This window comes from Rhinatrema bivittatum, chromosome 3, assembly GCF_901001135.1.
Source record: "Rhinatrema bivittatum chromosome 3, aRhiBiv1.1, whole genome shotgun sequence".
Taxonomy (NCBI): Eukaryota; Metazoa; Chordata; class Amphibia; order Gymnophiona; family Rhinatrematidae; genus Rhinatrema; species Rhinatrema bivittatum.
Genome location: NC_042617.1, coordinates 436,440,542 through 436,454,971, shown reverse-complemented (window position 1 = coordinate 436,454,971; position 14,430 = coordinate 436,440,542). Strand labels below are relative to the sequence as shown.

The following is a 14,430-nucleotide window of genomic DNA, read 5'->3' as shown; positions in this document are numbered from 1 at the left end:
GAGAATAGACTTTTTAATATGCATTTTTATGTAGAGACCATACTTCTGGTTTTAAAGAGAAAATATAACAGTTATTAGCTTAAAATGGTGCAGTTTTATCCAACTAGTGAAATTGAGTTACATTATCTTTAATATAAAAAAAAAATCTTTCCAATGAGTAGTTTCCACTACAATTTTCTTGATGGAAGACATCGTGGAAAGCCCCAGAGACGCAGTCTACTCACACCTCCATCAGGGGCAATAGTGAATCTCACATGAGTGATGACATCATATAGTTTTATAGTACTACCTTCAAAGAAATGTCGCTTGTGAGGTTTAAGCTGAAAAGATAAAAAGATGTTTACACTTAAGACAGTAGTCTTTGTAATACAGAGAATGTTAAGTTTAAACAGTAACAAAAGGCATAATACGTCGTGGGATAATTTCACTTCTTGGGTGCTGCACCTCATGGGAAGAATATCACATGATTTAGTGTGCTGCCATAGGATTATATATTGTTGGCTGGTGGCCTACCAAATAAGTGGTATGACAGTGATGTCTCCTCATGCAGGTTTCCCCTCTTTTGCACTTCCATTGCCTTTTGTCACATCTCTCTTCAATTTCTCTCCTCCTTAGCTCTATTACTGTGGCTTGGTGGTATTAGAAGCTCCATCCTGCTACTTTTCTGGGTCTGAAGCAAGCAACAGCAGCATGGGATCAGCTCCTCAGAGCTGGAAAATCTCTGGCACATTTATCTCCTGGTCCACTAGTTGTGCTTCCTGTCTCCTCTCCAGCATAGCTCTTGCCTTTTCCTGCAAAAGCCTGAGCACAGAGCAACTATAATAATCGCACCTGAGGGTCCTGCTATGGCAAGGCTGCTATTAGACAAGGGACCTCTGTGTTCCACTGGACTCTTCTCTCCCTCTATCGCTTTGGCAATGTGAAACACTCATTCATGAGTTGCATCCTAACAAAGGAGAGACAGAAACCTTGAGCTGCTTTGCAATGCTAGTCCTTTCAAGGACAGATATTTTGGTGGTGCGATCACACATTAACACCAGCCACAACCAATTCTTTCTTTTAGTCTTGTGTACCTTTTTCAAAACCACATGTATTACAATTTTAATTGAAAATAGTTTTTACATAAATGCTGTAATAAAACAATCAGTGTTCATAGTGGAAGGAATGTCTCAGTTTCTCTTTCTCCCTCTCCCCACCTACTCTTCCTTTCTGATCCCATAAAGTATGTGTTAAAGGTACCAATGAGAACATATATTTATTATGTTTATATGTCCTTCGAGCTTGTTTTCATACTAAGACTCATCTTGAGACCAATGCAATAAATTGCACTTGCCACAGCACACAATTTAACCCTGAGTTGTGCACACATTTTTTGTGCACAAACTTCTGATGCAGCAAGGAATTTTGCCACAAAAAATGCGCACACAACAATCATATTTTATGTGCTGAAAACATGATTTGTGTACATAAACCAAGTTTTCAGCACATAAAATATGAGTTATGTACAAAAAAAATGTTTTCAGATCAAAAAGCATTTTTTGTGTGCATAAATGCATGGAATACCTACTTCATGTGCATAAAGCATATTTTTGCACATAAAATACCAACTACAGGTCCCAGCACTAGAACTCCAACTTCCACCTATAGACTGTTTTACTCCACCTTGGACTAGGAATTAAGTTTCCAACGGTAAGAAAACATGAGGTCAGCTATTACCCCTCTCTGCATTGAGAAATAATATAGCTAATGCTATCATTAGTATGGAATTTCCATGCAAGAGGTCTAATTTAAATGCACATTTATGTGCAAAACAATGCTTTCTATGTCATCCAGTGGCATCAAACAGACTTCTCTCCTAGCTAGAAGAACTTTTAGCCCTACTGAGAATGTGCAGGAATTCCCTTACGGGCATTGCCTTGTCTTTCATATTTTTATAACTTCTTTTTAATTCTTTTTGAAAAGTTGCCTCACTGCTGTAGCAGCCTGAAATATCACTGCTTAATGTTGTTTTTAAAAGAAGAAAACAGCAAGGATGACAATTTCTCTAGGACAAGCAGGAAGGTAGTCCTCACATGTGGGTGACATCGTCTGATAGAGCCCAGCACGGAAAACTCATCAAAGTTTCTAGAAGCTTTGACCAGCACACTGAGCATGCCCAGCATGCCGCTATCTGCGTGTCCTCGCGAGGTCCCCCTTCAGTCTCTTCAGTGGTGCTGTTGCCTCGCAATTTGTGGAGCTCCACTATTTCTTTATTTTCCTCGACAAGTACTGGTTTTTTTTTCCCGGTCTTCCTTGTCGGGTGTCCCTTTGCGGTCGTTGCTTCCTCAGTATGTAGGTAATTTCTTGCTTTTTTTCTAACTTTGTGGTCGATTCCCGTCTGCTCGCCTTACGATGACTGCTGATCATCGACCGCACGCCGACTGTTATGATGGCATCAAATGATTTTCAGTGCCCCGAGTGCACATGGACCATGTTCATCACAGATCCACACAAGGTTTGCATCCTCTGCCCGGGGGCCTCGCACGACGTCTGCGAGTGTCTATGTCATCAGATGACCCCCAAAGGGCTTCGGGCACGCCTGGATAAAATGGAGAAATATTTTGATTCCTCCAAGTCTGCTCCCTCCACTCCTGCGTCTGAACCCTCGATGCCAAGAGGTCACAGGGAGCCTCTGGATACTCCTTGCCATTCCCCTCGCTAGCACTTCGACAGATTGTGGGAATGGAGACAGAGGTTCGGTGATTTCACTGCTCTCCCAGACATTGGATTCTCCACTGGTCGGCCGACACGTGTTCCAAAACGAGACTCACAAGGATGCCCTTCAAGGGAACTCTCCTGTTCGGAAGCGAACTAGAGAAACTAGCCAACAAATGGGGTGAGTCCCCACTGCCGCTGGGCTCCTCGGGAAACACCGCTGAAGTCAATATAGACCCAGGGACCTTTCCCTGGGTGGAATTCTTCAAAGGGTTGCAAACCTTCATCCAGGCGCCATCGGTGCCACCTGTGACACAGCCACAGTCTCCACCGGAAGAACAAAATCTTCCAGGCCCCTCTTGACCTCCCCGAGATGTGCCTCCTCCGGGCAAAAGCCTCCCCTTAGGGGACACCTCGGAGGAAGAGCCAGACTCCCTGGAAGAAGGGGAAATTCCTCCAGGAACGGAACCATACCAAACTATGATGCGTTTCTTCTCCAAAGATGAGTTATCAGATCTCGTGTCTCTGAGCCTGAAGACGCTGGCCATCCCAGGCACAAGCACCGCAGCACAGCCAAAGACAAACCCTGTTTTAGTCAGGCTCCGTCAGGCCTCATGCCATTTCCCATGCTGCAGGCCATTCAACAACTTATCGACCTGGAATGGAATGCCCCGGAGGCCAACTTCAAAGGAGTACGGGCCCTAGAAGCCCTAAACCCCCTGGAACCCTCAGCCAAAGAACTCCTGGGGTTCCCCAAAGTGGAAACCATGGTCTGCGATGTCTCAAAGCGCACTACCATTCCAGTCGAAGGAGGAGCTGCACTCAAGGATGCTGAGGACAGACGTCAGGAATCCATCCTTAAACAGTCCTTTGATGCCGCAGCTATGTCCCTGCAGATCGCTGCTTGCTGCGCTGTAGTGACACCTGCCTGCTTGTCGCTGCCAGGGACACAACTACGTCCGTCGAAACACTAGAACCGGCTATATCTTTCCTCACGGATGCGACCTCTGACCTGGTGCGCACCTCAGCCAGAGGCGTCTCATCCATAGTGGCAGCCAGAAGGCAACTCTGGCTCCGAAGTTGGTCAGCTAACGCGACTTCCAAGACTAAACTCATGAGAATGCCCTTTAAAGGAGCCCTCCTGTTTGGAAGCAAACTGGAGAAGTTAGCTGACAAATGGGGCAAATCCCCAGTACCTCGGTTACCGGAGGACAGGAATAAAAGAAACCAACGCCCCTCTCCCCGAAGATCCAAGGGCAGAGGATCCCAGTGTTTTAGACCGTACAAAAACACATACCAAGCACCTCGTCCCGCCGGCAGGGGCAGGCCCTTTCGGAACAGACACAACAAGAGGGGAACCGACTCAAGTCCAGGCCCCAGCCGCACCCCACAATGAGAATCAACAGACCCAGCCACAGGAAGAAGCCATAGGGGGCAGGATTGCCCAATTCTACCAAAGATGGGTCAAGATAACGTCGGACAAATGGGTCCTAACCATCATTTGAGAGGGATACTATCTGGACTTCCACAGTATCCCTCCAGACAAATTTGTGAAATCACCATGCCACTCCCCCTCCAAGCGGACGGCAGTGGAAACCACACTGACAAAACTACTCACCCTAAGGGCGATAACACCGGTGCCCATGCACCAACAAAATACTGGGCACTATTCCAACTATTTATCGTTCCCAAGAAAGAGGGAATATTCCAGCCCATCCTGGACCTCAAGTCCGTCAATCGATACCTTGAGGGTACCACACTTCCGCATGGAAACCCTATGCTCGGTCATAAGGATAGTACAGCCAGGAGAATTTCTGACCTCTCTGGATCTGTCAGAAGCTTATTTCCACATCCCAGTCCATCGTGACCATCAGCGCTTTCTATGCTTCGCTATACTGGACCATCACTACCAGTTCCAGGCGCTACCCCTCGGACGTTCACCAAAATCATGGTGAACGACCCTGAGGAAAGAAGTAATCTTCGTCCATCCATATCTGGAATATTGGCTGATCAGGGCAAAATCTCCAGAGGAAAGTCACCAGGCGACCACCAGAGTCAAGAATCTACTGCAGAATCTTGGGTGGGTCATCAACACAACCAAGAGCTGCCTGTAGCCCTCCCAATCATTAGAATACCTGGGAGTCCGGTTCGATACCAAACAAGACACTGTCGTTCTTCCCCCTACAAGGAGAAGGAAACTGATGGAACAGTTGCGAAATATGTTGATCTGTTTTTGCCCCAAGGTATGGGACTATCTCCAAGTCCTCAGCCTCATGACATCAACACTAGAAGTCGTCCCATGGGCAAGGGCCCACATACGACCACTACAACGTGCCCTACTGTCATGATGGAACCTGATGTCCCAGAACTACTCCGTTTGCCTCCAGCTACCGGCAGAGGTGCGGACCCAGCTGCAATGGTGGCTACAAGAAGACCATCTGAGCAAGGGAGTAAGGCTAGCCCCACTAACTTGGGTCTTGCTCACCACGGATGCGAGCCTACGAGTGTGGGGAGCCCACTGCCAGGAACTGACGGCCCAGGGTCTATGGGACAAGGAAGAGTCGAGATGGAACATCAACCGACTGGAAGCCCAGGCAGTCAGGCTGGCCTGCCTACGATTCAGTCACAGACTCTGGGGAGAATCTGTCAGTCATGTCAGACAACGCCATAACAGTTGCCTAAATCAACCGCCAGGGAGGAACCAGAAGCCAACAGGTGTCCCTGGAAATAGATCCCCTAATGGCGTGGGCGGAAGCAATCCTGCAAGGGATCTCAGCCGCCCACATTGCGGGAAAAGACAACGTTACTGCGGATTACCTCAGCAGAGAAAGTCTAGACCCAGGGGAATGGATGCTGTCGACCACAGCCTTCCAGTTGATAATAAACCGCTGGGGAACTCCAGCCATGGATCTTCTAGCAACCCGGTCCGACGCCCAATTTCCTAAGTTCTTCAGCCACAGACTAGAACCACAATCCCAGGGAATCGACGCCCTCGTCCAGACCTGGCCACAGAAAGACCTGCTGTACACTTTTCCCCCATGGCCACTACTGGGCAGTATCATCCGCAAGATAGAACACCACAGGGAGCTAGTACTTCTAGTGGCCCTGGACTGGCCAAGAAGGCCATGATACGCAGACATGCGAAGACGTCTGGCGGGGAACCCTCCTAGTCTACCCCCACACAGGGACCTGATCCAGCAAGGACCGATCCTTCCCAAAGACCCAACTCGATTCTCTCTTACGGTCTGGCCATTGAGAGGACTCGCCTGAAGAAGACTGGATACTCGGGGACAGTGATTGACACCTTGCTCCGAACACACAAGTTTTCCATGTCTCTAACTTACATACAAATATGGAGCATATTCGAAGCCTGGTGTGAGGACCGCGACATCCTTCCGCGGACAGTCAAAATCCCCATGATCCTGGAATTTCTGCAGGACGGCTTGAAGAAGGGGTTGTTTCTCAACTCATCAAGGTTCAGGTGGCTGCGCTGGCCTGCTTCAGAGCCAAAGTGGACGGCATCAGCCTATCATCCCATCCAGACTTTTCCAGTTTCCTGAGAGGGGTCAAGCAAATCCGACCACCACTAAAGTGGCCGTTGCCCCTATGGAATCTCAATCTAGTATTAGACTTCCTGGCGGGAGCATCCTTCAGACCTACACGCATCACCTACACCTGTCACTATGGCTCCTGACCTGGAAGACTGCATTTCTAGTGGCAATATGTTCAGCCCGTCGCACCTCCGAACTTCAAGCTCTATCCTGTCGGGAACCATTCCTTAGATTCACACCGGGATCCATACAGCTCCGCACTGTCCCCTCCTTCCTTCCAAAGGTGATTTCTCATTTCCATCTAAACCAAACCATCTCGCTGCCATCTCCAGACGAGCATAAGGACTCTGAAGACTCACGCCTTCTATGCCATCTTAACATCAGCAGACTCTTAGTCCGATACCTGGAAAGATCAGAATCCGTACGAAAGATAGACCACCTATTCGTCCTTCACAGTGGGAAGAAACAAGGGGAAAGCGGCCTCACGGGCAACCATAGCCCGCTGGATTAAAGAAGTAATCAAGGCAGCCTACGTAGAAGCAGGAAAGCCTCCAGCTCTACAATCAAGGCCCATTCCACAAGGGCCCAGGCAGTATCTTGGGCAGAAACCAAGATGATGTCACCCGCTGAGATCTGTCGTGCGGCGACGTGGTCCTCCATTCACACCTTTTCGAGGTTCTACCACCTGGATGTTAAGGCCCGGGAGGACACAGCATTTGCAAGGGTAGTACTAAGTGAGCCATGGGCAGCCTCCCACCCGGTTCGGGATTAGCTTTTGTACATCCTATTGGTTCTGAATCCATCTGCTACACGCTAGGAAATGGAGAAATTACTTACCTGATCATTTCATTTTCCTTAGTTTAGACAGATGGACTCAGTATCCCATCCACGGTTGCCCCAAAATCCAGAAACCTCGGGGGACAATCCCTGAGAGCAAGACAAGCACGGGTAAGCCAGGCGTTACCTCTAGTTAAGACACCCATAGTTGCCGGGTGTCTGCGTTTTTCAGTTGAGTTAGCTGGCGGTCTCCAGTTGGAAATAAATTCAACCAGTCCAAGTTAATCACGTTAATCAAGTTAGCCAAATTAATCAAGTATTAAAACACACATATATCCACAATTGTTTTTTGAGGAGAATACTGAAGAGCAGAGCTGTAGGCTGATAGACTGAAATCTGACTTCATCTCCCAACTGTTATCAGGAGTACACTATACCCATTGGTCCTGAGTCCATCCATCTGCACTAAGGAAAACGAAATTATCAGGTAAGTAATTTTTCCAATAATACATGTAATGCATTCTGGACACCCCCAAGTACCACTTTGTGTATTAATGATAAAACCTTAAAAATCACTCTTTTTGAATGGGTAATCAATGCAGCCTTTGTAGATAAGAGATATGCTCATTATCTGGTAGATTTACAAGCCCCATGAGCGTGAAATCGTAGCGATATCCGTACGTGTTCCGGGCGCGCAGGGACTGTATTTTATATATGCAGCATTTGTGCGCATATGTAGTCATGCATGCACAACTCTACACGCATAAAAAAAAAAGGGCATGTTAGGACGGCCCTCACATATGCATGTATGATGTATATTATAAAGGCAGTGAGCTTATGAGGCGATGTGTTTAGGCGCATATACATGCATATATTTGCAACTACCTATTTACGCGAGGCAATGCAAAGTTACATTTTTGCTCGTGTGCTTTCCTTGGCTGGGCTGGTCTCTCTGGGTGAGTGGACGCAAGCAGGTTGGGGTGGGAGGGATTGTGTCAGGACAGACTGGGACCTATTAAGGGAGCCAGGAAAAGGTATGTAGGGACATTACAGCTGGCTTGCAAGAATTGACTCATGGATTAAAAGGATAACTCTCATGTAATCAGATATTCAGGTGTAGACTCCTTACAGAAATAGGGAGAAGACAGGCACAGTGGATCTACAAAAGAGGCTAGGAGAGTGTTGTACCTACAGCTATTGAGGAGGGGAAACTCATTCTTGGGAGTCCCATTTCAAGATTAGAAAAACGTAAGAAATTGCCATACTGGGTCAGACCAAGGGTCCATCAAGCCCATCATTCTATTTCCAACAGTGGCCAATCCAGGCTACAAGTACCCAATCACTAAGTAGATCCCATGCTACTGATGGCAGTAATAGCAGTGGCTGTTCTCTAAGACAACTTGATTAATAGCAGTTAATGGACTTCTCCAAGAACTTACCCAACCCTTTTTTAAACTGAGCTACACTAACTGTACTAACCACATCATCTAGCAACAAATTCTAGAACTTAATTGTGCGTTGAGTGAAAAAGAATGTCCTATTAGTTTTAAATGTGCTACTTGCTTACTTCATGGAGTACACCCTTCTGCTATCCAAAAGATTAAATAACCAATTCACATTTAGCTGTTCTAGACCTCTCATGATTTTAAAGTCCTCTAAAATATCCCCCCCCCCCCCAACCGTCTCAGCCCTAACCTCTTTAGTGTTTCTTCATAGGGAAGCTGTTCCATCCCCATTATCATTTTGATTGCCCTCCTCTGTACCTTCTCCTTCGCAACAATATCTTCTTTGAGATGCGGTGACCAGAATTGTTCACAATACTCAAGTTGCAGTCTCACCATGGAGCCATACAGAGGCATTATGACATTTTCCATTTTATTCACCATTCCCCTCCTAATAATTCCTAAGCTTCTGTTTGCTTTTTTGACTGCCACAGTACACTGAACCGACAATTTCAATATATTATCCACTATGATGCCTAGATTTCTTTCCTGGGTGGTAGCTCCTAATATGAAACCTAACATTGTGTAACTACAGCATTGATTATTTTTCCCTATATGCATCACCTTACACTTGACCACACTAAATTTCATCTGCCATTTGGAGGACCTTCCAGTCTCGCAAGTTCCCCCTGTAATTTATCACAATCAGCTTGTGATTTAACTCTCTGAATAATTTTATATCATCTGCAAATTTGATTACTTCACTAGTTGTATTCCTTTCTAGATCATGTATAAATATATTGAAAAGCACCGGTTGAAGTACAGATCCCTGAGGTAGTCCACTTTTTACCCTTTTCCACTGAGAAAATTTACCATTTATTCCTACTCTGTTTCCTTTCTTTTAACCAGTTTATAATCCACGAAACGACACCATCTGCTATCCCATGAATTTTTTGTTTCCTTAGAAGCCTCTCTTGAGGGACTTTTGTCAAACGCCTTCTGAAAATCCAAATGCACTTCATCTATTGGCTCACCTTTTATCCATATGTTTATTAACCGCTTCAAAAAAAATGAAGCAGATTTGTGAGGCAAGACTCGCCTTGGGAAAATCCATGCTGACTGTGCTCCATTAAACGATGTCTTTCTATATGTTCTGTGATTTTGATCTTTAGAATAGATTCCACTATTTTTACCGGCACTGAAGTCAGTCTCACTGGTGTGTAGTTTCCTGGATTGCCCCTGGAGCCCTTTTTAAATATTGGGATTACATTGGCCACCCTCCAGTCTTTAGATACAATGGATGATTTTAATGATAGGTTACAAATTTTAACTAATAGATCTGAAATTTCATTTTTTTAGTTCCTTCAGAACCCTGGGTGGATACCATCCAGTCCAGGTGATATGCTACTCTTTTTAGTTTTTCAATCTGGCCTACTACATCTTCCAGGTTCACAGTGATTTGGTTCAATTCATCTGAATCATTACCCTTGAAAACCATCTCCGGAACCAGTATCTCTCCAACATCCTCATTAGTAAACACAGAAGTAAAGAATTAATTTAGTCTTTATACAATGGCCTTATCTTCCCTTAGAGCCCCTTTAAACCCTCAGTCATCTAATGGTCCAACTGACTCCCTCGCAGGTTTCTTGCTTTGGATATATTTTAAAATGTTTTTATTATGAGTTTTTGCCTCTATGGCCAACTTCATTTCAAATTCCCTGTACGTACCAGGATCAGTCCAGACTGTAGGGTTATGTCTCCCTTCCAGCAGGTGGAGTCAGGGGTCAAAGTTCTAAGCACCTCCCATATCCCAGGGTGCCTCCTGCGATCCTCCAGTATTCCTCTGACTCCAGCAGGTGAAGGAAGACATCCCCTGCGGTCCTGTTACTTTAGTCAGCTGAGTAAATTTACTTTTATTTGTAGTCAAGGGATTTTTTATTCCTGGCTGATCTTTGACTAGATCTTTTTGTGTTTTAAAAAAAAAAAAATGTTATATATCATTTATTTGATGCTGTGTCTTCAAGCCTTGCCACCCGGAAGACCATTATTATTCCCGGGCAAAGAGGGGATTTACCGGTGGGCCGGTCCCTCCCCCTTTCTGTGCCAGAGAAGTTATTAGGCCTCTGAAGGGAGCTTAATGATTTGATTTATTCCAGGGAGGTTGTTATTCCCCTGAAGAGGAAGCTCCATTAACTGTATTATAACATAGACAAAAGGCAGGTAAATTCAAGGCAAAAATATTAAAGATTTATTAAGACACAAGCAAAATGTATTTTCCCAGTTACTTCCTCAGAGCTTGTTTTTATTTTTTCAGTCATGCCGCGGGGCTCTCGTAGTACTGCCTGTGGAGAGCCGGCAGCGCGGCTCTCCACTGTTTCCTTGCCTCGACCGGCCCAGTCTCCAAATCGTGGGGCAGCGGCGGCCATTTTGAATTTAACCGACGATCGCGGTGGTCCGCGGTCTGGAGGAGGGGAACTGCTTGAGGGTTTATCTCCTCCTAATTTAAGTCCAGAGCACTCTAATTTTAATGAAAATAATATTCTTCAGTCCCCTTTACCCCCGGGGGGGGGGGGTTTGAAACAGCCATTTTCTTCACAATTTATTTTATTGATGCATAAGGCATATTTGGAGGCTGTAGCAGATGCAGAATATAATCAACCACCGTCTGCAAAGATTCCTAAACATATGGATGAATCTATGTCACATTTACATCCTGTAAATCAGGATTCTGACTTACAAGATCCTCTCCTGGGAGCCTCGACTGATGCTGTGGATGAGGGTGTTATGGAATCAGCTCTGGTGGAGGGGGATGATCCCCAAATATTAAGATTGTTTCACAAAGAGGAGTTAGATCCTCTTATTCCTTTTGTCTTAGAGGAGCTGGCAATTCCAGCGCCACAACCAGTGATGGATTCCACTCCCGGGGATCCTGTTCTGGCAGGGCTTAGGGCTCCGTCTAAATCTTTCCCTTTTCATCCAAATCTTTTTCAATTACTTACTCGAGAATGGGATGTTCCTGAAGCTGGTCTTAAGGTTACTAGAGCTATGGATAAACTATATCCACGCCCACAAGAATATTTAGACTTGCAGAAGGTCCCTCAAGTTGACTCTACAGTTTCTGTCATTGCTAAACACACCACAGTTCCAGTCACTGGAGGCACGGCTCTAAAGGATTTTCAGGATAGAAAACTTGAGGTTCTCCTTAAACTTATTTTTGAGGTATCCGCCTTAGGGGTACGTGCGGCGGTGTGCAGTAGTTCATCTGAATCATTACCCTTGAAAACCATCTCCGGAACCAGTATCTCTCCAATAGAGGGCCACCCTTCGGTGGGTTCAACAATTACTTCTCAGGACTTACCATCGGCCAAACTTGAGCAAGCCAATCGTTTGGAATCGGCTGATGCATTATATGACCTCTTACATACTTCTTCTTGTACAATGGCTTCTGCAGTTTCGGCGAGAAGACTTCTTTGGCTCCACCATTGGGCAGCGGATGCAACTTCCAAATCTCGCTTAGGTTCTTTTCCTTTTAAAGGATCCTTGCTCTTCGGTAAGGAGTTAGAGCAGCTCATTAAAGATTTGGAAGAAAATAAAGTATATAAATTACCAGAGGATAAGCCTTGTTCCTATCGTTCTTTCAGTACCTTTAGAGGTTGTTTTCGAGGTCAGAGACTATTCCGAACTGGTAGAACTCCATTTTTTTCTACACGACAACAGCCTTCAAGGGCACAGGCATGGGCCCATTCCTTTCGTGGGAAACGGCCTCTCCGTACTAACAGCTCACAATCATTTCCATCCTCCAAATCTACGCAATGAAGGTGCGCCGGCCCATTCCTTGGTGCCAGAGATAGGAGGACGTCTTTCTCATTTTTACAAGGAATGGGTCAAAATTACTTCAGACCATTGGGTCCTCAATATCGTAAAAAAAGGCTACGCTTTGGATTTTGCTCACCCATTACAAGATCTTTTCCTAGTATCTCCGAGTGGTTCTCTTCAAAAACAGCAACTTGTACGTCAAACTTTACAACGTTTGCTGGATCTAGGAGCTATTGTTCCAGTCCCTCAGTCTCAATATCAGACCGGTCGTTACTCCATTTATTTCATTGTTCCCAAAAAGGAAGGAACATTTCGACCAATCTTGGACTTGAAGGCAGTAAACAAGTCACTTCGGGTTCCACATTTCCGTATGGAGACATTGAGATCAGTCATTGAGGCCGTCCACCAAAACTAATTTTTGGCCTCTTTAGACCTGTCAGAAGCTTATCTTCATATCCCAATTCAGGAGTCACACCAGAGATATCTTCGATTCATGGTGTTGGACGAACACTATCAGTTTCGAGCCCTCCCTTTCGGTCTAGCAACTGCTCCTCGAGTATTTACCAAGGTGATGGTAGTTGCAGCAGCACTCAGACGGGAAGGGATTTTAGTTCATCCCTATCTCGACGATTGGCTCATCAGAGCAAAATCACAAACTCTTTGCGAACAAGTGATCAAGAAGGTTCTGCATCTTCTTCATATTCTTGGTTGGGTAGTCAACTTCAAGAAAAGTCATTTAATCCCAACACAAGTCTTACAATTTCTGGGGGCTCGATTCGATACGGCTGTGGGAAAGGCTTTTCTTCCCCAGGATCGGATGCACAAATTGATGTCACAAGTTCGTAACCTTTTGGATCTAAATTTACCCACGGCATGGGATTATTTACAGGTTCTTGGTTCTATGGCATCTACTCTGGATATGGTCCCCTGGGCTTTTGCACATCTAAGACCTTTGCAAAGGGCGTTGCTTTCCAGGTGGGACCCCAAGTCAGAGAAATTTCATCTTCCTCTACCACTTCTGGAGCCTACCCGGTCCAGTTTAAAGTGGTGGTTGGTACCACGTCATCTGCAGGAGGGGATGGACCTGGAGCCTCCACAGTGGATATTAGTGACAACGGACGCCAGCCTTTTTGGTTGGGGAGCTGTATGCCAGTCACAATCGACACAAGGTCAGTGGATGGCTCCGGAAGCCAAGTGGTCCATCAATCGTTTGGAAACCAGAGTGGTACGACTAGCACTCCGCAGATTTCTACCACTTATTCAACATCAGTCGGTGAGGGTTCTCTCCGACATTGCCACGACGGTAGCATACATCAACAGGCAAGGCGGCACAAAAAGTCACTCAGTCGCCATAGAAGCAGACATGCTAATGACCTGGGCAGAATCTCATCTACGCCGTCTAGCGGCATCGCACATAGCAGGCGTAGACAATGTTCAGGCGGACTTTCTCAGTTGCCAGTATCTAGATCCAGGAGAATGGGAACTTTCCTGGGAGGCAATGAGCATACTCACCCGAAGGTGGGGAACACCCAGGCTAGATCTGATGGCTACCCGTGTCAATGCAAAAGCAGCTCTGTTCTACAGTCGAAGGAGAGATCACGGATCGGAAGGGGTGGATGCCTTGGTTCTCCCTTGGCCAAAAGACATTCTTCTCTATGTGTTTTCACCATGGCCACTAATAGGGAAAGTGCTGAGAAGCGTAGAATCTCACGAAGGTCCAGTGATTCTCGTGGCTCCGGAATGGCCTCGCAGACCATGGTATGCGGATCTCATCAATTTAGCAGTCGACGGTCCTGTCCGTCTAGGTCATCTTCGCAGCCTTCTTCAACAGGGTCCAGTATATTTCAACCAAGCGGTTCACTTTTGTCTAGCAGCCTGGCTTATGAAAGGAGGCAGTTAAAAAAGAGAGGCTACCCAGACTCAGTCATCACCACTATGCTTAGTTCGAGAAAGCCTTCTACTTCTCTTACCTATGTTAGAATATGGAAGGTATTTGATACTTGGTGTAATACGTTCGGTTTGTCACTGCACAAAGCTTCAATTGTGGACATTTTGTGTTTCTTACAAGACGGTTTAAAAAAGGGTCTGGCTTATAATTCACTCCGCGTCCAAGTTGCTGCAATAGGCTGTTTACGAGGTAAAGAGAATGGT

General features: G+C 45.9%; 1 protein-coding gene across 5 annotated transcripts in view; it reads right to left on the bottom strand.

Moving 5' to 3' along the window:
• ALLC (allantoicase) overlaps positions 1 to 14,430 on the bottom strand; it is a 124,299-nt gene continuing 109,869 nt past the window's right edge. For 3 of the 5 annotated variants that reach the window (XM_029595806.1, XM_029595805.1, XM_029595807.1), the window contains one exon: positions 1 to 320. In XM_029595806.1, the coding sequence (XP_029451666.1) occupies positions 168 to 320 (153 nt within the window). In that variant the 3' untranslated portion in view covers positions 1 to 167. Of the gene's footprint in view, positions 321 to 513; positions 947 to 14,430 lie in introns of all 5 variants that reach the window. The other 2 variants (XR_003855684.1, XR_003855685.1) reach the window with 2 other exon arrangements.